At 38.2% G+C, this 25,022-nt stretch overlaps 1 protein-coding gene across 7 annotated transcripts in view; it reads right to left on the minus strand.

Moving 5' to 3' along the window:
- The window catches only part of MPHOSPH9 (M-phase phosphoprotein 9), a 51,758-nt gene that overhangs the window by 26,337 nt on the left and 399 nt on the right, over window positions 1-25,022 (minus strand). For 3 of the 7 annotated variants that reach the window (XM_065903983.1, XM_065903980.1, XM_065903985.1), the window contains exons 2-11: window positions 22,366-22,628; window positions 20,191-20,344; window positions 13,971-14,060; window positions 12,734-13,257; window positions 11,736-11,859; window positions 8,053-8,143; window positions 6,240-6,346; window positions 2,913-3,038; window positions 2,285-2,745; window positions 1,825-1,980 (exon numbers count right to left, since the gene is read on the minus strand). In XM_065903983.1, the coding sequence (XP_065760055.1) occupies window positions 1,825-1,980; window positions 2,285-2,745; window positions 2,913-3,038; window positions 6,240-6,346; window positions 8,053-8,143; window positions 11,736-11,859; window positions 12,734-13,257; window positions 13,971-14,060; window positions 20,191-20,344; window positions 22,366-22,472 (1,940 nt within the window). In that variant the 5' untranslated portion in view covers window positions 22,473-22,628. Of the gene's footprint in view, window positions 1-1,824; window positions 1,981-2,284; window positions 2,746-2,912; window positions 3,039-6,239; window positions 6,347-8,052; window positions 8,144-11,735; window positions 11,860-12,733; window positions 13,258-13,970; window positions 14,061-20,190; window positions 20,345-22,365; window positions 22,629-24,489; window positions 24,511-25,022 lie in introns of those variants that run through there. The other 4 variants (XM_065903981.1, XM_065903984.1, XM_065903986.1 and 1 more) reach the window with 4 other exon arrangements.

Raw genomic sequence — 25,022 nt, forward strand, 5'->3', positions numbered from 1 at the left:
ACTGAGCGACGGAACAACAAAAGCATCAAAGCGTTGCAAAAATGAAATGCTGATAAAACTGTTGATGAAACAGTCAAATAATAATACAATTCACTGAACAGTTAACTGTAGGTATGCTGTTATTTTACTCTTTTAATTACCACACTGATTCTGGTATGCCAAAGATCTCACCCCCTAAGTTACAACTGTGTGACAAGTATTAATGGCCCAACTGGAGCTCCCAATTTGCAATTTTAAAGTTTGAAAAAAACTGCAGCGTATACTGCCAACATAATTATTAGTTTTTGTCTAAGGTAAATGATTTCTCTCTAAACAACTTCAGGCCAAACCAAATCCTTTGGGGGTAGTGGAAGGGGACAAAAATGCGTTGCTCTTCATTTGCATGTTACAGGCACACTGACTCCAGTGCTGCAGACTGCTGTTGTTATTAACACTTTCATTTATGTAAGACATTGACTTCCAGTCTGCTCCTCCATTCTCTCATGACTCTGAGGGGTTCCAGACATAAAAATACTTTAACTAGTTCCCCTTTACTTTGTGCCTTCTTTGGCATCTTTTCTTTGACCTAATAAGACCTACCGGTCGCTTCTGTCAGGCTTCTGATTTCCAACAGGAAGTACCTGTGGTCATCTGTGCCTTCCTTAAAACAAAACAAAAACAAAACAAAACCAAGAACCAACTTCCCTAGCCTGCTATCTACTCTTTTCTTTTCATCCTAGAAAACCTAAAACTAGCTTTTATTTTTTCCTTGCTCTTTTCAAACTACTTCTCTCTGCCACTGGACCCCATCCCCACCACCAACAGCAAAATGGAAGCAATAGAAATGACCAGGATGGATTAAGACAGCATGTTAACTACCACAGCAACCACGCACACGTATAAAAGCTAGTTTTACTCAAATTCTGCAAGTTAGACTGCTAACTGGACCAGAAGATCTCAGCTCCCTCATAATTATTCTCAAGGAGGTTTGTCTTCTTTGCCCTAAAGAAGGATTATTTGCTGTCAAGACCCTATCAGTTTTTTTTCTTTTTTGAAAAATGATTTTATTTATTTGTTTTTGGCTGTGCTGGGTCTTTGTTGCTGTGTGGGTTTTCCCCTAGTTATGACAAGCGGCAGCTCTAGGCACAAGGGCTTCAGTAGCTGTGGCTCCCAGGCTCCAGAGCACAGGATCAACAGTTGTGGCACGAGGGCTTATGGCTCCGTTGCTCCTCAGCATGTGGGATCTTCCTGGATCAGGGACTGTTCCTGTTGTCTTCTGCATTGGCAGGTGGGTTCTTTGCCACTGAGCCACCAGGGAAGCCACCCTTCAGTTTCCAATCGGTCTAATTTCATTTGTAAAGTATGTTGCAAGGTATGCTGTTATTAATACTAGTATCTCTAAACTAAGGGGAATGCTGTTCTTAATATAAGAGCATGCTCCTGTGTGCTTATGGTTTTTTTAAAAGAGACAATTATTTCCACAGGTGCATGAGTGGCTAGGTTAAAGCTATGCATATCTGGGTAAGAAAAAAGGACATCAACCACAGGCTTATCAGGAAATAAGCATACAGGACAAAATGACATTCCTTTACATATACAAAATCTACTCAACTGTCTCAGTACTTTGCCCATATGAAACAAATGTCCTCATCAATTTTCAGTGTTTTGTAAGATGGCTCAAATATTTAAAAATAATTACTTAGGCAAACATGTTTCTCTGAAAAATTTCAAATCGAAATTATGTGCTTTCAAAGTGTTTTATCATCACAATATATTATGCTTTGGGCAAAATAATATATCCAAATAGGAGAAACACTAACTTTACAGTTAAATTACAAGTTTTACCTGTCTATAAGAATTTGATTGGTTTTCTTCCAGTCTTCAGCTGCAGAAATTTCTTTTTCCTCCAGTGTCTGTTTCAAACTATTTATTTCTGATTCATAGTAAGCTCGAAGGTCTGCTATGTGTCGAGCATGCTTTTCCTTCAGGTTCTGCCTAATCCTGTTGGTGAGAGGAAAAAATGTTTAGAAAGCATCTCCTCACTCTCTCAATAGGAAAAAACAAGAACACAATCATTTGCATAATCAAAAATACAGCCTTTTCTCTTTATACACCTATGGAAAATATGAGGCTAATCCACAAGTTGACAGCTATTAGTAATAAAACAAAGATTATTTTTTAGACAGTCTACCTTAATTATTTTAATTTTTATGTATTACTGAAGTTCAATAAAAACAATTTTCATCATTTAAGCAGGCATTAGAGAACATCTATTAACATTACAAGCCATTCCAGAAGTACATACTTAGACAATACCACAGGATCCTCCAGGGACGTCAGTGAAATGCATTCTGGGACACCACTGGCTGTACCTGGAAGCTGGGACTGACTGACCGAGCCAGGCGGTCCCAGGACAGGGTTTTCTTCATCTACAGTGCTGACTGAGATGTCGTTACTACCAACGGTATATACTGAAGGAAACGTGGAACTGGTCCTACTCTCATTTCGGAATGCATGATTTTTCCAAGAGTCCACAGGTGAAACTTTTGCATCTGTAGGATATTTTGGGAAACCAGATAACTGAGAAGTGATATGACTTGCTTGTGAAAACAAGTCTATGTCAGAGTGACTAGAGAGACTAGGTTCTAGAACAGAGTCCGGTGAAAAGGATATTCTGTCATCAAGAGCATTCAAAAAGCCATGTGGTTGAATCCCTGAAATCTGCTGATTTGGCTTCACGTGTAACGTTGGGTCCAGAGTCAATACCTAGAAATAAGACAGAGAACAGTAAGCTTTCGCTCTCTCCATGCGGGTTTTTTCGTTGGTTTGTTTAAGTGAGTAGGCTTTAGATCTCCTAGGGGAAAGAAGCTCAAGATGAGAGTTAAAGTCATGAAGCATCTTTTATTTTCACTCAGCAGTGCTGACAACTTTACCTCTGGCGGATGATTTGGGTTGGAAGCAGAAGTGAGATTCCTCTCAGGTAACTGCTTGTTTTCCCTTTGTTTTTTATGATAAATATCCTTCAATGATGGTGGCTTCATCTCATTACTAGTATTAGACTTAAAGATATGAAACAAAATTATTCAAATATTATCAATGAATCAATGATGAAAAAAGTTTACTTTCCTGATATCAAGATCAGCACCATAAAAAGGTTTTTTAAAAAATTTAAAATAAACCAAGATGTTAGACCATCAGATTTATAATAAGAGTTTGGAAGTCATTCCCCAGTACCTGTTACCTCAGGAAAAAAATTTCGTCTTTTCTAACCATAAATATTAAAGGGATAATTTAAACCTAAGATATTTAAAACCCTAAGAACACTTTCAAAAAATAAAATCCGTGGTAATCTCCTTAATTAAAATAAGAAACAAATTCTGAAGAAAAGACTTCATAATGAGTGAATGAAGCGGGACAAGAAAACTTCCAGCCAGATTAATTTCCTGTGACTTGAAAGGACAGGTGTCAAGAGTGGAGTTGCCTAGCTCTGTGGTTACATTCATATTTAAGAGTTAGCAGTCCCTGGTGCCTCAGAAGGTAAAGAATCCACCTGCAATGTGGGAAACCTGGGTTTGATCCCTGGGTTGGGAAGATCCCCTGGAGGAGGGCATGGCAACCCACTCCAGTATTCTTGCCTGGAGAATCCCATGGGCAGAGGAGCCTGGCAGGTTACAGTCCACGGGGTCGCAAAGAGTCGGACACAACTGAGTGACTGAGCACAGCACATCACAGACGAGAAGTGTTAGGAAAGAAGTTACCCAATGAAAATAAGACCTCCTTTAAATTAGTTATAAAAATAAGAAGATACAATCCTAACTTCCACAACAGAAATCAGGGCTTTGCTACACTGGAAGTGTTACAAAGAGGCCTCAGCTCCAAATAGTAACACATGGGGCCTAAGCTCTCTTAAGATGGGTCTTATTGTAGGCCATGACAAGGTACCATTTAACTCTGGGCCTCAAATTTAAACTTTGGACATTCTCTCAAATGATATTACAGATTCAATGAGAGATACATTGAAAGCACTGAAAGAACCCATTTGTCATACAGCTTTAAACTTTTAAACTGTCCCATTTCCAGATACTACAAAGACTGCAGAGCACCATGAATTAATATTTAATAAACCCTTAACCAGCTTGTGAAAAAGACAATTATACTTTGTGTGTGTGCATTAAAGGCATTAGTTTATTAAATGTAAACTTTTAAAATTAACGATTTCTATAACCCCACTGTGAAATTTTACTTTTATATACCTATAACCTAGAAGCCTTTTCAAGTGCTGAAGCGTACGCTGAGCAGCAGTTCTTCGGCTCTGGCTATAGCCTGAGGAATCCTACTCCAGGGCCTGGGTGAAGAGTTACAACTATTCCATTTAGAGGTCATAGTAATACCAAGTGACTTTTTTCACCTTGGAATGGGTGAAGGGATGGATGGACAGAGAGATAGGTAAATGAATGAATGGATCAAAAACAGCATATCAGAGAAACACTTGGAAAGCAGCCCTATATTGGGGCCTCCCAGTTGGCTCAGTGGTAAAGAATCTGCCTGTAAATGCAGGAGATGCAGGAGACATGGGCTCGATCCCTAGGTTGGGAAGATCCTCTCGAGAAGGAAATGGCAACCCGCTCCAGTATTCTTGTCTGGAAAACAACTCCATGGACAGAGGAGCCATGGGTTGCAGTTCATGGGGTCACAAAGAGTCAGACATGACTGAGCACACACAGCCCTGTATGAGGGACTGCTGCTTTTTTTGCCATGCCACAAGGCTCGTGGGATCTTAGTTCCCCAACCAGGCATTGAACTCTCATCATATTTTAATATCTCTGAACAGAGAATGCCTCTTATAATTAATGGTATCCTACAAATGCCTTTGGTCAAGTAGTAGCTGTGACACAATTGTCACTGGCTCCTCATATACAAATAAAAAAGCCATCAAAATTGGCCAAACGGGTGTCAGCAGTTTGGAAGAAAATCCTAGTGGCTTGAACCTGTGCTGGAATCCCTGAGAATCAATATTTAAGGGACAGTGAATCAGCTGCTTAAGCAACATTCCCTATCTGAGGGTCAAATACAGGTCAGTTATACATAACTACTAAGTCAGGTAAAAACTCAGCACCAAGGTTCATTCTCTTCTAAAGAAATGTAAAGTCACCAATGCTCTTGGTGGCCCAAGGGAAACGGAGTATGGAAAAGACAGAAACCAGCACTGACTTAAGAGAAGAGTGTGACCCCGCCCCTGAAGGTAAAGACGTTTCAACCAACTTACTTCACTTATATTTTTCATTAAGTATGTATGAGAAATAGATAATAAAAATATGTTTAAGTCTATAAAACATAAATACTAAGTGATAAGAAAGCACTGCATCAGTCTAATTGATGGATTTTTTTTTTTCTTGGTAGAATAGGAAGCAGGAAGTCTTAAAACTGATGGGAACTTTATATTTTGAGTCAACAAAACATCATTTACAGATGTTGCAGATCAAGAAAACACAGTGAGCCTATAACTGAAAAGCCCACTGAGCCTCCCAGACCCCTCAATCTCACTTCCCCAGCCCTTCCTTGTGTTTATCTGTCTCTTCTACTCCTTTCCTGAAGGATGGAGTGCTGGTTTCCTCCCTCTCTGAGACTCAGATGTCTACCAATCTGCTGGTCCCATGTTGTCCTGTCCATCTACGCCTGTCACTTGTGTTCACAGCTATCCTGGTTATTTTAATCATCTCTCTCCTTTCCTCCAACCCATTTTCTCATTCCCTGATCTAAGCACAGAAGACAGAGCTATATATATCAATATACATCGATATACACATACTAGATATTTTTATTTCTTTGCTCTGAAGTCAATAAAGTATTTACATTCCTTGCTCAAAGAAAATCAATACAGTAACTTAATTATGACAAAATCGATCAGTGGGAGGTTATAACAGAGTAGAAAATCAAAACCAGCTCTGAGAACGGGAAAAGAAGTTTATCTGTGTACTTACTACATTTAAAACAGTGGACACAAAACCATGTCATTTAATTTCATATGACACTGGGCATTTTTAATTTCATTTTTAAATAATTTTCACACAAGTAATGAATGCTAGAGACCAAATTTGAAAGCAGGCGGGTATGATTTAAAGCCCACGCCTTTTTTCTGTATATCAGAAATAGAAAAACACAAAATTTATAAATGAAACAGTATACAATTGTGTAACATAAATATACATGTGCATCACATATTATGAAATATACATGTGCATCACATATTATGAAATTACCTGGCTTGGTGATATATCTGTGGAGGAGGTTGGTGCAAATGTCTTCTCTAAAGTCTCAGGCAAAGACTGATACATGTCCTTCTCCTCCAGTTTCCAGTAAGTCAGTCCTAATGTGAAAAAATACACAGAATAGATTAAGGGTGAGGAAAAAGAATAATAGTGCTTTCTAAAAGAACTTATTTCTATCTAAAGAAAATTAAATATGGGAGGTTTTGGCTACCTGGATACAGAAAATTGAATTTAGAAGGGAAAAAAATTCACTTAAGTGTCTTGCCATGTAGAAGTCCTAACTTAATGATTCAAATATTTTAAACTGAACTATAAAATAAGTATTTAAGACTTTCTTTTTTGATGTGGACCATTTTTAAAGTCTTTATTGGTTATAATATTGTTTTATGTTTTGGTTTTTTGGACACGAGGCATGTGTGATTAGTTCCCTGACCAGGGAGCAAACCTGCACTCCCTGTGTTGGAAGGTGTTAAGTATGAACTGCTGGATGGCCAGGGAAGTCCCTAAAATAAATATATTTTTTAAAAAGACAACAATTTCTTTATGCAAAGTACAGACTTACACAGGAGCAATGTAAAGAACTCAATGTTTCAAATGCTTATTGAGCATTTACTATGCCAGCTGTGGGGAGAAAGCAAAAAGACTACAGTATATACAGTATGTCAGAAGGTGGCCAGCACTGTCCTCTGGTAAAATTTAAAAACTGGGCATAAGGGAGGATGCAGTGTGTGCAGAAGGGAGGACAGGTGCTCTTACTGAATAGGATGGTTGAGGTTGGCCGTGTTAGCCATGTTTGAGGAGGTTCCCCCTATAAGGAGTGAGGAGAACATTCCACGCACAGGAAGAAGCTGAACAAAAGCCCTAAAATGAGAACTCATCTGATAAATTTGAGCAAAGAGCCTCCCTGCTAAATCAGAGAAAGGGGGAGACTAGCAGACACTGAGGTCCAACAGCAGGGCTAGATGTCTGCGGGCCTGTGGGAATAAGGACAAACGCCGGGCTCTCATTCTGCACACGGCAGACCCACTGCAGGGTTTATGCAGAGGGGTCACATGATCGGACCGGTCTTTACAAAGGATCACATGAGGGGAGGGAACTAATCACACATGCCTCATGTCCAACAACCCTGGCTACAGGGTTGAAAACAGATGGAAGGTGCAAGGTGAAAGCAGGGAGGCTGGTCAAGAGGCTCATGGGAACCCAGAGGGCAGGTGATGAGGCTCTGTGAAGGATGAGAGCAGGGAGGTGGTGACAGTCGCTAGAGTCTGGCAACTTTCACAGGCAAAGCTGATTCATCCTGAATTGGATGTGGGATGGTGGAAAAAGGAGCTAGTGTGCAAAGCCATTAAGACTAAAATAAGTTCACCATTGAGAATACAGAATGGCTCACAGGGAGGTTGAATTTCTTAATTCACTTTGGATATCCAAAAAAACACTGAGATGATTGTTGTAGCCATGTGAAATAACTGTAAAAAAACAAAACAAAACACTTCTATCTTTTCAAAACTGGTAGCACAAATTAAGGCAAGTGAGGAAGTTACAGATGCAGAGACATAAGACAGCACACAACACATCTTAGAAACCCCTTTACTATACAGTACACGATTATCACCCTAGGAGAAATGCACACATTACTGTTTTGAAAAAACTTAGAAATATAAGTATTGGGGCTTCCCAGGTGGTTCAGTGGTTAGGACTCCATGCTTCCACTGCAGGGGGCACAGGCTCTATCCCTGATTGGGGAACAACGATCCCTCGTGCCGAGGGGTAAGGCCAGAAAACAAAAACAAAACAAGTATCATACCTGTTCCTGATTCAGACATCCAAGAATTTGGACCCTCATCTGGTTTGCTGAAGTAAAAAACTCGAGAATGTGTATCAGCAGTGAAATCAGACTACAAATCAAGAAAGAAAGCCATCAGTTGACAGTTTAAAATCTCTAGGCACAAACTGCTGACCCAAGGAATATGAGCCAGGTGTCAAACCCAGGAATAGAGAAACTTTCAGAGGTTCACAAAGAAAGTCAGCCTAGCTTTCCCCACGGTTCCAATAATTGCAAAATGATAGGAATTAACAGTGAAGGATTTTCTATTCCTGTGTAATTTACAAACATTTATTTTGATTCTCTGTGGAGCTGAAAGAAGAAACGGGAAGTAGGTGTGAAAAAGAGTTCAGAATGAAAACGGATTCCTAATTTGCCATCAATTTCCAAAAGAAATTTCAAGTGCCTAGAATTACAGTCATTTAGTACCAAAATTAATGTAAAAGCCATAATAACTCATTTTTATCAGTAAGACTGCAATAAATCAGCTCTGAAAACTGCACATAAATAACTAACATGAACTCTCAACAGCAGACTATACCTTAGATGCAAATAATTGGTTACCAGAAAAAGTTAAAAATGCTTACTTATTCTCAATTCTAATTAAAAGCTCTGAGTTAAAATTTCCTTACAATATCTCTGGCATTGTCACAAGAAATCTGTGTTTCCAAACGAGATATGTGAAAAGATTATTTTCATTGGAATTTTTTTTATCAATTCCACCTCCAAACTTTCAATTCCTGTTAAGAAGTACATAGCTCTATTTGTTTACAAGCACCTGTGGACCTACTGCCAAAGTAAAAGTATGCTAAAGCTGCTGACATTCTCCCTACCAAGAAGGGGATCTCCGCTCAGCCTTCTTTTTCTATCCTCCTTAGATTCCCAGGTGAAGCCAATGGTAAAGAATCCGCCTGTCAATTCAAGAGACATAAGAGACACGGGTTCGATCCCTGGGTTGGGAAGATCCCCTGGAGGAGGGCATGGCAACCCACTTGCCTAGAGAATCCCATGGACAGAGGAGCCTGGTGGGTTACAGTCCATGGGGTCGCAAAGAGTCGGACACGACTGAGCATGCATGCACAGCTTTCTAAGGCACCACTTTTAACCTCTTTTTCATCAAATGTCTCTTCTACAACTCCTATCTGTTTGAATTTCTGTTGCATATCTGAACTCAGCTGACCAGAAAAAGCTGACTGCAGAAGACTAAGTGAAAAATCCCCAGTGAAATATTTTGTTTTGCGACGGTTCTGAGGTGCAAATCCTAAAGTGCTGAGCCAACGCACACTGCATTGGCCGGAGGGGGCTTACCTCACATAATCCTCTGCTGCTCTTCCAGCCCCTAAGGCTTTGGCTGAAGAAAACAGCTCGTTTTTAAAGAGAAAGGAAAGTATGGTGCAAGGATAGCCCTTCCCAGGAAACCAGCCTCAGCCTAGCACAGGACTTTCATCAGTAACCGTCTAAAGCACCTGAAAAACCACCGCGGAGGCCACAGCTGGAAAAATGCTAACAGCCAGTCTGTCCCAAAGGACCAAGGAGACAAAAGACCGGCTGGAGCTTTAGAAAATCCCTGTGCTAAACGCTATCCAATTTCAAGATGCGCTTCAGAATAGCTAGACCCCCAAATAAACTATATTGTATTAGAAGAAAACTGGATCCCAAGAGAATTCTGATCATAAAGATTCCCTGAAATAAATAAATAAAGATTCCCTGGATTTAGGCTGAAAATGAAAAGAAAAAAAAAGAGAGATGAGAAAGGATGAAATAAAGAGGAAAGCTACAACTTCTGTGAATCCACAGAATTTGAGAATTAGGCAAGGAAAAAGTACGCTTCAGGTGTGGTGTCTTTGTTTTACCAACCCCCATTACCTGAAAGCTGTTTAAAACAGACATACCAAAGAAACTTGATTTCCCCTAAGGATTTAAGATCAAAAATATCGAATTCACCTTTAAAAAAATAGGAAAATAAAACTTTGTTTAGGAGATGATCAAAGAAAAGGAAAAGTTCAAAGAGCATCAGGCCCTCATCACAGCTTTCCCCTTTGCCCTACTGAGACCCCCAGAGGCAAAACAGACTACTAGGAAGACCTAACCCCAAAGGGCATTTCTCAGACATTACCTTTGATCCTTGGCTGCTCATCAGATCCTCCACTGAATGGAGGAAGAAAACTTGGCCAGATCACTGGTTTCAAGCTTTACAGCCCAGAAGACTCACCGGAGGAGCTTTTAAACCACCTGGTAAACAGGTCACAACCACAACAATGAGGGCAGACCATCTGGGGCTGGTGGCCAGGTGTAAGTAGATTTTTTTAAATTTATTTATTTGGCTGCACCAGGTCTTGGTTGCAGCATATGGAACTTAGTTTCCCAATCAGAGATCGAACCCAGGCCCCCTATATTGGGAGCGTGGAGTCTTAGCTACTGGACCACCAGGGGAGTCCCAGATTTCTGAAGCGCCTAATGACTCTAACATGCAGCAAATTCTGAGAACCACACAGCTATATCGAATAAATACTAATCCACAGTCGCAAAAGACAGTGAATCCACTGAGATACATACCACAAATATGTAGTTTATCAGAAGTGAAAAAGTCTCCACTGAGTTTCAGTTAACGTTGAAATAAAAAAAAGAAACTAGTATGTATGAAAACATTTTCCCTTTCTGCCAACCTATTCCAATGAAAAAAAAAGCAACTTTCAGTCCAGTTTCCAAAGGCTTTTATGCCATTACACCAAACAAGGATATACTGTGCTGGTTCAAAAGAACAGAGCTACCAATACAGCACCAGGCCCAGAGGCTTGATGGTTCATGGAGCTTCTTCACTTTCATTTCCCTCCTCAACATAAATCTGATTAAGTTCAACACCTGATATTAAGAAGCCTAAGTGATCATGGGTTGAAGAAAGAAAATTTACTGAAAGACAATAGTGCCTTATGAAGGCTGAGGGACTGTGTTCTTATTATTTCTACTCTTTAATAGATCTTTTTCAAAGGATGATAGAAAAAGTGTTCAGAATAATCAAGACATGACCCGTTTCTAAAGGAATCAAGTTTGTTGAGAGACGTGATTTTGTGATTTCAATGTATTATATTAAACAATATTATTCAATGACAATTTAGGCCAAAGGGGCTTTAAAGGTGTTTAAAATTTACTCAGTATCCGTAACTCTTTAACAAAAGCAGCTGCTGTATGGGCAAAAGGGCCACATAAATGTAAACATTTAATCTCCTGCAATTTGGATCATAAATTCAAGTTGTCCAAGCTTCAACTGTTTTTATAGAGACATCTAAAGCATTCACACATATATTAATAGTTATTACAACTTAGTAGTAATAAAAATTATTTGAGGGTTTTTCAAAAAATAATAGATTACTCTCAGGCTAATTGTAAACATTTGCAGTACAAAGGGAATTAGGACATCTACAAGATAAATGTTTCATTTTTTTTTCTAGTACTTTCATTCCTCACTAGCTTTGGTTTCAGGCCTATTAAGGAACCACTACTTGGACTACTGTTTCCCATTCTTAGAGACACTATAAAAGATAGGGAACAAACTAATAAAAGAAAAGGCAAAGAAATTTTTGTGTTAATAAACAGGTGGTAAACACAATGTAACTATCCTGATTATCCACAGCTAAAGCACACCAGTCAAGTGACTTATCACCTACTTTCTCAATTGGGGATTTCTTGGTTTGCTCATCTCCTTGCATAGATTTTGAGTAGCCCTCTTCTTTATGTGCTCTCTTTGGTTGGTTCTGCTTCAGCCTTTGAGCCCATGATGTTATCGATTTACTATTTAAAAAGAAAAAAACAAAATACCTCTCTTTAAATGCTATCTTCAAATAAAACTAAACACTGATAGAGACTATGCTTCGAACTGCTTTTCTAATAGCAGCGAGGGGATAGATTTTTATTGAGTTGCATGAATTTCTTTTTACAATATCTTATTATTAAAGGCAAAACGAAGAAAAGAACTGACTACCAGTGATTAACAATATGTATAGTCTGTAGCCATGGACAGAACAAAAACCAACACAGTGGCACCTACAAGTACTAAGTATATCTCCACAGTGAAACCACACTTATTTAGATGGACTCATGGGTACCCATATGAGTTGTTATAGTTAAATACCTTACATTAGATGACACACTTCAGAGACATGAAACTGAGTGTAACTTTAAGTGATCATTTGCCTTACAAATTCAGCCTAAGTTCCTTTTACTGCAATTAAAATGTCATTTAACTTACAAAATCTCTTCTAATATATAAAAAACATAAAATTGAGCATGCTTGTATATAATATTAGGTTTTCAATAATATGAACATGTGTGACAAAATTCCAGTTGATTCAGTCCTATACTCTAATTTTCAGCAAGTCAGTAGTGACTAGAAAACATAAAATGTATTTTTCTGGCGAGGCCTCCCACCCTAAGAGTTTTCGTAGTCTTATTATCAATGGGAAGGCAGTCGGATGTCATTAACATATAGTGAGCTTTGTTACTTTCAGTTTTCCACGGGCAGTAAATAAAAAATTTGATAAAACTGACATGTTCAAACACATCTCATTCCAACTAATAAGAGCTGTATTTACTAAACATGTCTAGCTTATTACAAATGTACTTAACAAGTAAAACTCCCTTCAAGTGATGGAGAAATTCAACTTACTTGTTTGTTTTTCCACTGTATACTTCCAAAATCTTACTTTCACCAGGAAAACTGTGTTCAAATTCACCGGGAAAAATGGGAGTCTCTTCTTTTAAAGCAGCACAGAGCTCTTCATTTGGATGAATATAAAAACTCTGGGTTTTCACCCCGTCTCCAAGAGGCTCCGCTGACACCACCGCTGCTCCAAACTGTCCTTCAGAAGCCTCTGTGTGCTCCATGAAATCTTGAGCGTCCTTAGATTTGTAGGTGTTTAGTTCTGAGACGCAAAAGGTTCCATACCCACTGCTCACTGAGCTACTATCCACATTGCAGTCTGGTTGCGACAGGGATGCTTCTTGCTGCATTTCAGACTCTTCAGACTTGGGATAACTGATAACATATTCATTTCTCTCACCGTTTTCAGAAAAAAAACCCATTTGACTTTCTGAAGATCTTTGTCTGCTTAAAGAACTTCTATCATAGGAAGCCCAGGAAGCATTATTGGTCTGTAACTTGACTAAATTTTTTATTTCCTCCTGTATACGCTAAAAATAAAAAAGAAATTTGGGGGGGAAAAAAGAGATTTGGCCAAGAATGTATATTAAATATCACATTTTCATAAATGTCTTAAAAATACTCCTTTTAAAAATAAGAGATACTACTCTAAAGATGACACTTGTGCCTTACCTTTAATTTATAAGCAAAACTGACATAAAGAATTAACTAACTGGGGGCCTCTCGTCTTCTGAGATGCCCCACACTCTGACTGTAGTGTGTTTCTCCCAAGGCCGCTCTTGCCTTTTGAGATAGACCGCATTCTGTCTATGAAATGTGTGCCTCTCTATGTAAATCCACTTATCTATCACCCTGGCTTTCACAGAGTTCTGTCTTCAATGAGACATAAAGAACCTGAGCTTCAATAAGTCCTGACACTAGGAATTAAGCCCCTACCAGGGTGGAGGACAGAACTATGATGCTGACCCTCCTGACTTCAGTCTACTAAAGCGTGGACTCTGTAGATCTCTGCCCCAATTCTATGCTGAATTCTCCTCTGCTCAAGCCTCCTCATGAATATGCATGTGCCCTTAGTTTAAAAACGTCCTCAATTTTACAGTTCAGGGAAACACTGCTTTGGGTATTCTCCTTACTTGCTGCAAGTAAAATCCTTCCTTCTCAAAAAAAAAAAAAAAGAAAATTAACTAATTGGTTCTGCAAATTTTACAATATAAAACAAGAATCAATATAAAGAACAACTTACTTGAATCTGGTTGTGGAATTGCTCCTGCTGAGCCACTATCTGCTCTTGGCACTGTTTTTCCACCAAACTGAATAGTTGTAACCACCTGGTCTATTAAATTATAAAATATTTTGGTTAAAAATAATTTTTTAACTTAGTATTTCACAGAAATATTCTTCCAGTGGGAAAGGGCCTTTTTAAAATGTATTCTTAATGTAAAAATTATAAGCTAAATTAGTTATAAGACTATAAAATTAGTTATAAAAATGCAAAAATACAAGGACATAGGCTTGGGCACCCCTTTATGTTTCCTGTGGTCTGGGTAAACTTGAAGGTCTCAGTAAATCTGATTAACTTGATGTCATCTGCTACCTTTCTAATTAATCAACAACTGCTGGTAGTTCTTCAAATTTGTCTTAAGCCCCTCTTCCTTTCCTCATAATAGCCAATCGTATTCTTAAACATTAACTTGGACCCAGAAAAAGAATCCCACGTCTTAAAACAACAAATAGGTTTGGTATTACGAGAATTTGACCCCAAATTAATGTTTTTCAAGTTAAAAAAAAATTTGAGAGTAAGATATTAAAGTGTTTTAAACACTGTAGCAGCTAAAAAAAAGAAAAAGAAAAAAAAAAAAGACTGAAAACCTATGGAAGTGACCTAAGATTCCCTTCAGAGCCCCTTTTAGGTCCTGAACCATCCTGACCAACCAAGAGTACTTAGTGCTCTTGTAACTAGATGAGGCCAAAACACAAGAGAGGAGTATGAATTCTCCAGTGGCTGAATTCAAACTAAAGGCTGGTCTACTTTCAGTAACAGTTCAGCTCAGTTCAGTTGCTCAGTCGTGTCCGACTCTTTGTGACCCCCACGGACTGCACCAGGCTTCCCTGTCCATCACCAATTCCCAGAGCCTGTTCAAACTCATGTCCATCACATCAGTGATGCCATCCAACCATCTCATCCTCTGTTGCCCCCTTCAATCTTTCCCAGCATCAGGGTCTTTTCAAATGAGTCAGTTCTTCACATTAGGTGGCCCAAAGTATTGGAGTTTCAGCTTCAGCCTCAGTCCTTCCAGTGAATATTCAGGACTGATTTCCTTTAGGATTGACTGGTTGGATGTCCTTGCAGTCCAAGGGACTCTCAAGAGTCTTCTCCAACAACACAGTTCAAAAGCATCAATTCTTTGGCGCTCAGCTTTCTTTAGAGTCCAACTCTCACATCCATATATGACTACTGGAAAAACCATAGCTTTGACTAGACGGACCTTTGTTGGTAAAGTAATGTCTCTGCTTGTTAATATGCTGTTTAGGTTGATCATAGCTTTTCTTCCAAGGAGCAAGCGTCTTTTAATTTCATGGCTGCGGTCACCATCTGCAGTGATTTTGGAGCCCAAAATATAAAATAAACAAACAGTATGCAACAGTATATAATGTCAAAAAGTAGCTACTGCAACAACTGGCTTCCTTGTTTAAAACCGTCCAGTGTCATTTCCATTCCATTCCCTACAGGGCCCTGTGTGATCTGGGTTGCAAACACCTCCCAGCTTCCTCTCAAATCCCTCTGTCCCTTTCAGGACACACACTGGCCTCGCTGGCCTCCCTCTGTTCCCTGGACATGCCCAAACTGTCTTCCGCCTCAAAAGTCTTGTACTGACACTTGTTGTCCCCTCTACCTGGAAAGCTCTCTCCCCAGCTCTCAACGTGGCTGGCTTCTTCCCATTCCGCAATTTCAACTTAATTATCCTTTTCTCTTGAAGAGTTTTCCAAACCATCCTCACAGGCACTCTTTCTTGGCATCCTGTTTAGTTCCTTCAGAGCATTTACCACAATCAGCAAATATCTCATTTGTTCACTTGGGTTTACCAGTCTCCCTCCCATCCCTGCCTGCACTCCAGCACCCAGGATACAAAGACCAAGTTAAGAGTGGGCACTCAGATATACAGTCTAAACAAACATATAACAATGGATACTGAAAGCTGAAGGAAATCAACCCTGAATATCACTGGAAGGACTGAGGCTGAAGCTGAAGCTCCAATACTCTGGCCACCTGATGTGAAGAGCCGACTCAATGGAAAAGAACCTGATGCTGGGAAAAACTGGGGGCAAGAGGAGAAGGAGGCGACAGAGGATGAGATGGCTGGATGGCATCACTGACTCAATGGACATGAGTCTGAACAAACTCAGGGAGATAGTGAACGACGGAAGCCTGGCGTGCTTCAGTTCATGGAGTCACAAAGAGTTGAACATGACTTAGCGACTGAACAACAACAACTGCAAGCTGAACTTTTCTTGGTATTACGGACCACACAATCCAGGGATCCTCCCCATTAATGGTGAAAGTCATTTATACAACGTAACAGAATTAAGCTGAAATCTGTATAACACCATTAAGGAAAAGCGGAGAAAACCTCAAGATTGGAAAAGAAAGCCTTAAATGAAATATGAGGGCACTGACAGGAAGTGAGAATTCTAAATCAACTGACTTCAGGACAAAGAGGACTAGATCAAATCAAGTCCCTTACTTTCTCAACTTACAAAGTACCTTATATTAACGAAAACAGAAAAGAAACAATCAGGCAACAGTTTTCTTAAATTATACCCCTATACCCTTAGGTGGTTAATCTGATAGTTATTATTCACATAAAGCTTAACTATGATAGAAAAACAACTTACTTAATAAAAATAATGGCTTCAAAAAAAAAAAATAAATAAAAAATAATGGCTTCATAGTATGTGAGATAAGATATTCATCACATCCTTACCATCATTTTCTTATTTAGGATACAAATGAAGAGAGTTCATTCAGGCTATAAATTAGAGGAGATTTTTGTTTTTCTGAGACAGATTTTATTGTTTACCCTTTAATTTTAAATAAAGTAACTTAAAGAATATTATTAATACAGTGATAACATTATACACTTAATTGTTAAGAAGGGCTACTATTCATTGCAAACTAAAGTGATTTGTACTACCTGCATTTTATATATTGTTGGAGGATATGGGCACCTGACTGAAGTTTCCTGTGAACGCACTTTTCTGATGCTATCACCTGCATGGGACTGCTGTAGTTTGGTTCCCTAGTCTGACCTGGTAAATACCCTGTGGGCTTTCCCATAGTTCTGACTCCCACCTCTCCACCAACAACTTGTGTGATTCTGAACAAGTAAATGTAATTTCTTTATACTTCAGTTTCCTAGTTTAAAAAAAATTATGAAGGGGATATTTTACATTCTTTTACTGTCTTTAAAATCCAGTGTGTATTTTTTGGAGTGGGGGTGGGGGCCGTCCTGGGTCTTTGTTGCTATGCAGGGGTTTTTCTCTAGTTGCAGCGAGCAAGAGCTACTCTTTAGTTGAGGTGCACAGGCTTCTCATTGCAATGGCTTCTCTCGTTGCAGAGCACAGGCTTAATCGGCGCACAGGCTTAGCTGCTCTGCGGCACGCGGAATCTTCCCAGATCAGGGGTCAAACCTGGGTCTTCTGCATTGGCAGGCAGATTCTTTACCACTGAGCCACCAGGGAAGCCCTCAGTTTCCTAATTTATAAAATGGCAATAACAACATGTTATGTGTGGCTGGGAGGATTAAATTTTAAATGATGCATGCCAGGCAAGGATCTCAGTGGGGGAACTATATGTTGAAATCTGTGAGGTCATGGTTGTCACAAAGACAGTGGGAGCACCACTAGCATTTAGGGGGCATGGGCCAGGGATACAAAACACAGGACAGTCTCCACAATAAAGAACTATCTTGTGTCCGTTTTATATTATATTTTGCACATTTTCAAGTCACCAAATTGTCCAGGAATGCAACTACCAAGATGTTTCAGAACTTGCTCAGAAATTAGGCGCTATTTCAGAAAATCGTGTCCCCAGCTATGGTGCTGGTGCATCAAAGGCAGGGGTACGGTTCTGTGCTGATAGCCGCTGAGTTCATGGAGAGTCTACAAAGAGGTAAATGCTAGACTGCTTCATTATGTCCTCTAATGTAGATACACCTGAGCATTTATATATTTACATATTATCTTATTATAAATAAGTATCATTATTCTTTTATATCACAGGACATTACATTGACTTTTTTCAAAGCAGATACAAGCAGGTTATATTATCTGTGAATTTCATTTCAGGACAATATAAGTTGATGTTATTTTAAAAGCTGTTATAAAAAGAGGGCTTCAGGTCTAATAAGGTTGAGGGCCACTGACAGAAAGTATCTCGTACACTGCCCAGCAAATAGGTAAGCAATAATCATCAGATAACTGTTATTATTATAATCAGTAGTGCTAAATAGTTAAAATGCTATAGATATTGATATGCTTTAAAATTTTCTTACAATCATAGAAATATTAGCAAGTACTTTAAAATGCATTAGAGGAATTCCCCTGGGGTCCAGTGCAGTGGACTCAGTTTCAATCCCTGGTTAGGGAACTAAGATTCCACAAGCCACACAGTAGAGCCGAAAGCAAAGAAAAAGAATATCTTAAAGTATTTCTATAGAAATGCATTAATAGATTCTTTCCTGATAGAATAAAAATATATAACCTTCCCAACTTTAAGCAGTGATAAACTTTGAGAATTCCAGAAGAGAAGTTTTAATAAAAGAATTCTAAAGAATCAGGTCATCACCAGATCTCTTCCAGAGCTTGTAGAAGATTTAGTTCTTTAATAATGTACATTAGCTTCTTAACTGGTAGAAATCAGACAAATGTTACTATTCCAAAAGAAAGGTATAAACATGAAATTCAGGGAAGAATCAGGAATAAGACTTAACACAATATTTACCCTCCCATTCTTTCTAAATCACTACCCTACAGCATCAGAGGCTTTTATTTTCATGTTACAAAAACACACAAAACAAATTCAAGAAATTTTACTGAAATGGCCAAAATAGCATTTCATGTTCTGTCAAAGTATGAAATAGCTTACAAAGCTCTTCAGTGAATAATCAATTACATGCCAACATTATGAAAATTAAAGTCAATTAATACTAAACATAATTTTAAAAATCTGTTAGATCACGGAAGAAAGAGCAGAAAGAAACCAGTTCAAAAGTTAGGAGGTGTAAGTGGCTAGCTAGTATCCTGGCATGTAATAATCTATGTCTTAAATTCACAAATATACTCTGATTCTGATTGAAGATGTTGATTTCAAAGATTTCAAATAAAAATTTCTAGTTAAAAACAAATTTACCAGACATCAAGCCACATTCAGGCAATTTGCCTCATATTTTTTTAAAGCACTAGGGGAAACATTTCATAAAACATTCCATTACTATTTACATCATTTTACAAGGACATTTTATAGGTCTTTTGCATTAGCACATATTGATCATTATGGGGAAAAAAAGGATAAAAAGTTAAAACAGTTTCAAGTTCGTGGTAACAGTCATTTTTATAACCAATTATGGATAATGAATATAAGTAGCTATTACTGATTTCTTAAACCAGATAATCTTTCATTCTGTTTATTCCACATTCTGAAAATTAACACAAATTATAGTCTTAGAACTATAATTAACATTTAAAACAAAATTTACTGCTCTCTAAAGAATTTAATAATAATGTTTTATACATTTCTACAAATCATTACCAACTCTAGCCTTGGAAAAGTGTATCTTGGGCATTACTGCATGACACAAAATTTACATATAAATATTCTTTTAACTGTTAAATTTTTACATCACAATTTAACCTATGGACAAAAGAAAGAACCACTTGACCTGAATAATCAATGTAAGTCAATGGAGCACAGCTAAATGCAATAAGGTACGAAACAGAAGCCTTATTTGTAAACAGAGCATTCAAAATATTTCAAAGTGAATTTATGTTTTACAAAATCATGACAGTTCTGTTTAAGTTACTTAAAAGATTAGGATTAGTAACAAATATCAACAATTTGGTTGGCGATTCTCATTTTTCTGAAAAAAGACATTTTAGTTTATAAAAACTAACAAAAAAACTAACAAAGTATAACAAAGTATTTTAGTTCACATTCACAATATATAAATTAGAAAGTCTAATTTATATATTAGTGAATATATTGTTAAAACGTACTTTTCATCACCTTCTTCACATTCAAGTTCTATATTGTTCCCTAATTAATATACTTGACCACTTTATTCTAGCAATAACTTAAGTATCATGCTCTTTGAAATATAAATTGCTAATAATTTAGAGTTGAGTAGAGACATATTCACACATAGAAATTATTTTTTTAATTCCAAAAATAAAACAAAACTAGATACCTCACAGTTTTTCCAAAGTTCCGAATCAGTCTTTCCACTGTTTTGTAGCTCTTGCATTAAAGAGGTGAGGACTTCAAATGTACCTTGAATTACAGATGGTCTGGTCTTCCCTGAGAAAGAGGATACCCCATTTGTACTAAGGTGGGGACTACTTCTGTTGAAACATAAATAATTCACATGGTTTTCTTCATTCTACCAAAGCGTTGAATAATTCAGCAGTTCAAGATTTAGCAGAGCAGTACAAAACTACTGATACTTAATCCTACTTAAGAGCACCTCATTTGCTGAAAATCTGATCACAAGTTTGTCCATGAAAGGAAAATAGCAGTGAAAGGACAGACAGCATTTAATTATATTTTTAAGAACAAAACAGAAAGACCTTCTTCAGAAGGGAGAAAATACTCCAAAGTAGAGCAGAAGATAAAAGTGTATGCTAAACAATAAGGAAAATTCTCAGCGACTCCGATCTAAATTATTCCAGAGGAGTATTTCACTCCACTTTAAGAGCAGTCCTTTATTGTAATGGAGATCCTTTCTCCACTGCCCAGAATTACAGTCACATCTTGTTAACTGGATCCCCCTAATTTGGAATGATAAGCTCATGCTTATCTTTGCATTCTTTGAATAAAAGTAGTGCCAAGCAAATTAGTACCAGATATTCAGGACTTATTTAGCCTATTCAATGTGTAAAATAGCACTAATTTTTCCCAGGAGGACTGCTTTTCCAAATCTGAGAGGAGTTTATTTCAGATTTGCTTTATAAAAACAAAAGGCATAATTAGGGACATTAAAATTTATTTTAATTCCAACCACTGAAAGGTCATTTTTCTTTTATTTATTGATACTCTGCTTTGTTTTACAAACAATTTGTGAAAAAGAGGACACTAATGAAAATAACACTAATATAATAAAGAGTTAGAACCAGAAAAATACTAATAAAAATTCAAGGGAAAGAACATAATATGGTATCCATTAAGGGTTTAATACACAATTATAGCTGTATAATAATCAAGTTTAAATTTGGCCAATTTAACTGCCAGTCACAATAAAAGGGAGACGGTTCAGTGACATAATTTTCATTAGAAAGGCACATTTAAGTTCCTCCAGGCAAATCAAACACTATGTTCTAAAAAGGGTTTCTTCTAGAAGTGGATTTCAAAAGGGCTGCCAAATGATGACACAGGAAACAAAAAGCGTGGCCAACATTCAGGAAGCAGATACAGATTACGATGGCAAGTGTTTCTGGACCATGTCCCATGCTTTTTTTTCCTCCCTTTCTACCCTACTTTATGCTTTCTCCTTTTATTTCATATATTCTTGTAAGCTGCCTTAAATTCCTCCTGAGGAGGGCAAAGAATACACAAATCTTTTAAGGAATTTATTTAAAATACACAATTTCTTCAAGATCTATTACGTGTGCAAGTTTGCTCCTTATTACCAGTAGGCGCCAGACTGCTGTTTCTGCTTTACTGTACTTGCTTTTTATAGGTGATAAATGGCCTCTGCCTCTTTGCTCTTGTAAGCTAATGTAAATTTTGAAGCTGGCGTGCTGTAGTTCATGGGGTCTCAAAGAATCGGACATGACTTAATGACTGAATAACCACAAAAAGCTTAGAAACCAAATAATCAACCTGTCTGACTGTGTATAAAATGAGAGTAAAAAGGCCCCGATTAAAACAAACCAAATGTGGGATAATTTAAAAAGAAAATGCATAAAATTCATTATTTGATAGCATCTATTTTGTCAACTCAGCCTGCTTTTTTGCTAACTTCCTAGTATTCAATTTTTTTTCAATCTTTCAAGATTGGTATTTCTGCAACATGAAACATTATTTTTCCTTTTAATTTCAAAATGGAGAAACAATATTTAGGCAATTAAATTTTAAAGATATGCTTGTAATTTATCAAAAATAAAAAAAATGTAAAGAGAACTGCATCTAGCAAAACAAGTTCTTTTTCACAACGCTCCCCATGTAAAAGCGTATCTCTGGGAGAAATGAAGAACATGAAAGTACTGAAATTATTCTTAAACAACTGTCCTTGAATGGTTCCTGATCACAGTTTTGGGGTTTTAAAAATGCAAACAGTAAGTATGACACTATTTGGATAAACTGGAAAATTATGCAAATAAAGTTATTTTGTCATTACATTAAAAAAATCCATTCCCATTCTTACCTATTAGTATTTAAGTTCAGTCCAAGAGAATGAGGAGAATTTTTTATATCAGATTCTATAGAAGATGAAGCTTTCTGTGAGGGTTTCCCCAAGTCAAAATCTTCCATAGTGTACAGAAATTGTTACACGCTCTCATTTGAAAATTCAGGTTCTTGCACTGTTTGAAGAAACTGAATCTGAGTCATCTTCAGATGCTTCATCGTCTACAGGCATTTTCAGTTGCTGACATTCAGAAGTGAACTATCCGAAGGTCCCAGGAGAGTCTGAAAATCAATGAGGACCAAAATATTATTACAAAAAACTTTGTCAAAACTTTAGAAACCTCGACCTTTTTATACAAATCTACATTAAGGACAGCAACACTTTTCGTAATAGCCAAAATTACAACTCAACATGTCCATCGACTGTTGGATAAATAAATGTGGTGTATCCACGTGACGTGAAGAGCTGATTCATTGGAAAAGACCCTGATGCTGGGAAAGACAGACTGAAAGCAAAAGGAGAAGGGGGCGGCAAGACGACGAAATGGTTAGACAGCATCACTGACTCAATGGACATGAATCTGAACAAACTCCAGGAGATAATGGAGGACAGAAAAGCCTGGCATGCTGCAGTCCACGGGGTCACAAAGAGTCAGACAAGGCTTAGTGACTGAACAACAACAATCCATATATTTCTCAGTCATAGAAAATAATAAAGTGCGGAATTATGCTACACTGTGGATAAACATTTAAAACATTATGCTAAAGGGAATTCTTTGGCAGTCCAGGGGTTAGGGCTCAGACCTGTCACTGCCGTGGGCCCAGGCTCAATCCCTGGTGGAGGAACTAAGACCCTGCAAGCAGCAGAAGGTGCAGCCAAAAAAAAATACACACACACACAAAGTAAAAGAAGTCCAACAAAAGACCCCATCATACGATTTCATTTATACAAAGTATCTAGAGTAGGCAAATCTATAGAGAAAGGAGAGAAACGGTTGCCAGGAGCTGGGAGGAGAGAATGACAGTGACCAAAATGGGCATAGGGTGTCTTTCTGGGGAGATGAAAAGTTCTAGAATTAGACAGAGGTGATGAATGCACAACCCTGTGACTATACTAAAATAAATCACGGAATTGTACACTTTAAAACAATAAATTTTATGGTAACTTGTATCTCAACAAAAAATCTACAATAACAGTGATTTACAGAAGTAGCAGTAGTAGTTGAAGGCAGGAGGAGAAGGGGCCAACAGAGGATGAGATGGCTGGATGGCATCACTGGCTTGATGGACATGAGTTTGAGTAAGCTCCGGGAGTTGGTGATGGACAGGGAGGCCTGGTGTGCTGCAGTCCGTGGGGTCGCAGAGTCGGACACGACTGAGTGACTGAACGGTACTAGTATTTTTTTAGGTAACGTTTCAAAACTTTAGGGGCTTAATAAGCAAAGTTCCAGACACAATTCTGTGTAATACTGGAAAACTTACATGCCCTGTTCATTCCTTTAATACATTTTATCAAGCATGCTTGCTGATTTATACCATGAATAGATGAATGGGAACTACTTAATATTTAATTTGGTATTGAAAACAGCCAGTTAAACTGTTAACAATGCTTGTTTCCCCACTGAAGGTGGGGGTGGAAGGAATGCATTTTGCACTATATATTATATACACAGAGTACTTTTAATTACTTCTGAAAAAAATAAACTATTTGCCAGGTTCACTAAAATTTAACTGAAGCTAGATGTACAGAGGTAAACTGGCTCTAACAAGTCAACTGCCTCCTTTTTAAGGAATTCATGTACTTAAAAAAAAAAAAAAAAGCCAAGGAATAACAGGGGGAAAAAAGAATAAAAGAAAACCTATGCTGCTTACAAGATGGAAGCTTTAGGGAACACGATAGAGGAAAACACTATTATTCTGGTTCCTCCAGGTTCCCACTTTCTACCGACAGGTTTCACAAAGCACAACCTTGAAAGCATCAGCTCACAAAGGAACCGTTTCCTTCAGGGACAGGTGTGATGGGCCAAGGGTAACCCGACCTAGTTAAATAGATTTCTCCCCAGTGACTCAGCCCATCACCAACGACAAAGGGTCAGGGGCCGCACCTTCCATCTGGCAACGAAAATACCTGAATTCAAATCACCTTGCTCTTCCAGCTGGAAAACGCAAGCTCTCTGGGGACATGGATCTGCATGCAACCCCATCTATTATTTCCCCCGATGAGTTAATCCGGACGCAGTTGATCCAGATGGATCTTGAAATGTGATGATGCCTCCCCAGCAGAGCGTGGGGGTGGGGAGAGGGATTGGGGAGGGGGGGGATGAGTGTTTTAAGAAAAGATATACAATGCAGAATTTTAAGAACCTGATGGAGAATGGATATAAGAACAGAGACGTTTTTGTATTTCCCACAAACAAAATATGACGCTTTGGATGCCCCCAGCGCCAAAAGGGAAAAAGGGAGTTAGGGGGAAAGGGAACGACTGATACGGGGTCTGCAGAGAATATAAAAGTTAACCAGGCGTTCTCCTTTGTTGGGAACCCGAGAAGGGGAAAGAAGGGATGATTTCAGGTTTTGAGGCCAGATTCTGATATTTTCGCGCTGACAGCCAGACCGCCGCTGCTGGGTTCTCGCCTAAATTGCAGCCAGCAGGGAGGCCAGAGTTAAAACTATCGG

The sequence above is a fragment of the Muntiacus reevesi genome, chromosome 13, assembly GCF_963930625.1.
Source record: "Muntiacus reevesi chromosome 13, mMunRee1.1, whole genome shotgun sequence".
In the NCBI taxonomy this organism is placed as follows: Eukaryota; Metazoa; Chordata; class Mammalia; order Artiodactyla; family Cervidae; genus Muntiacus; species Muntiacus reevesi.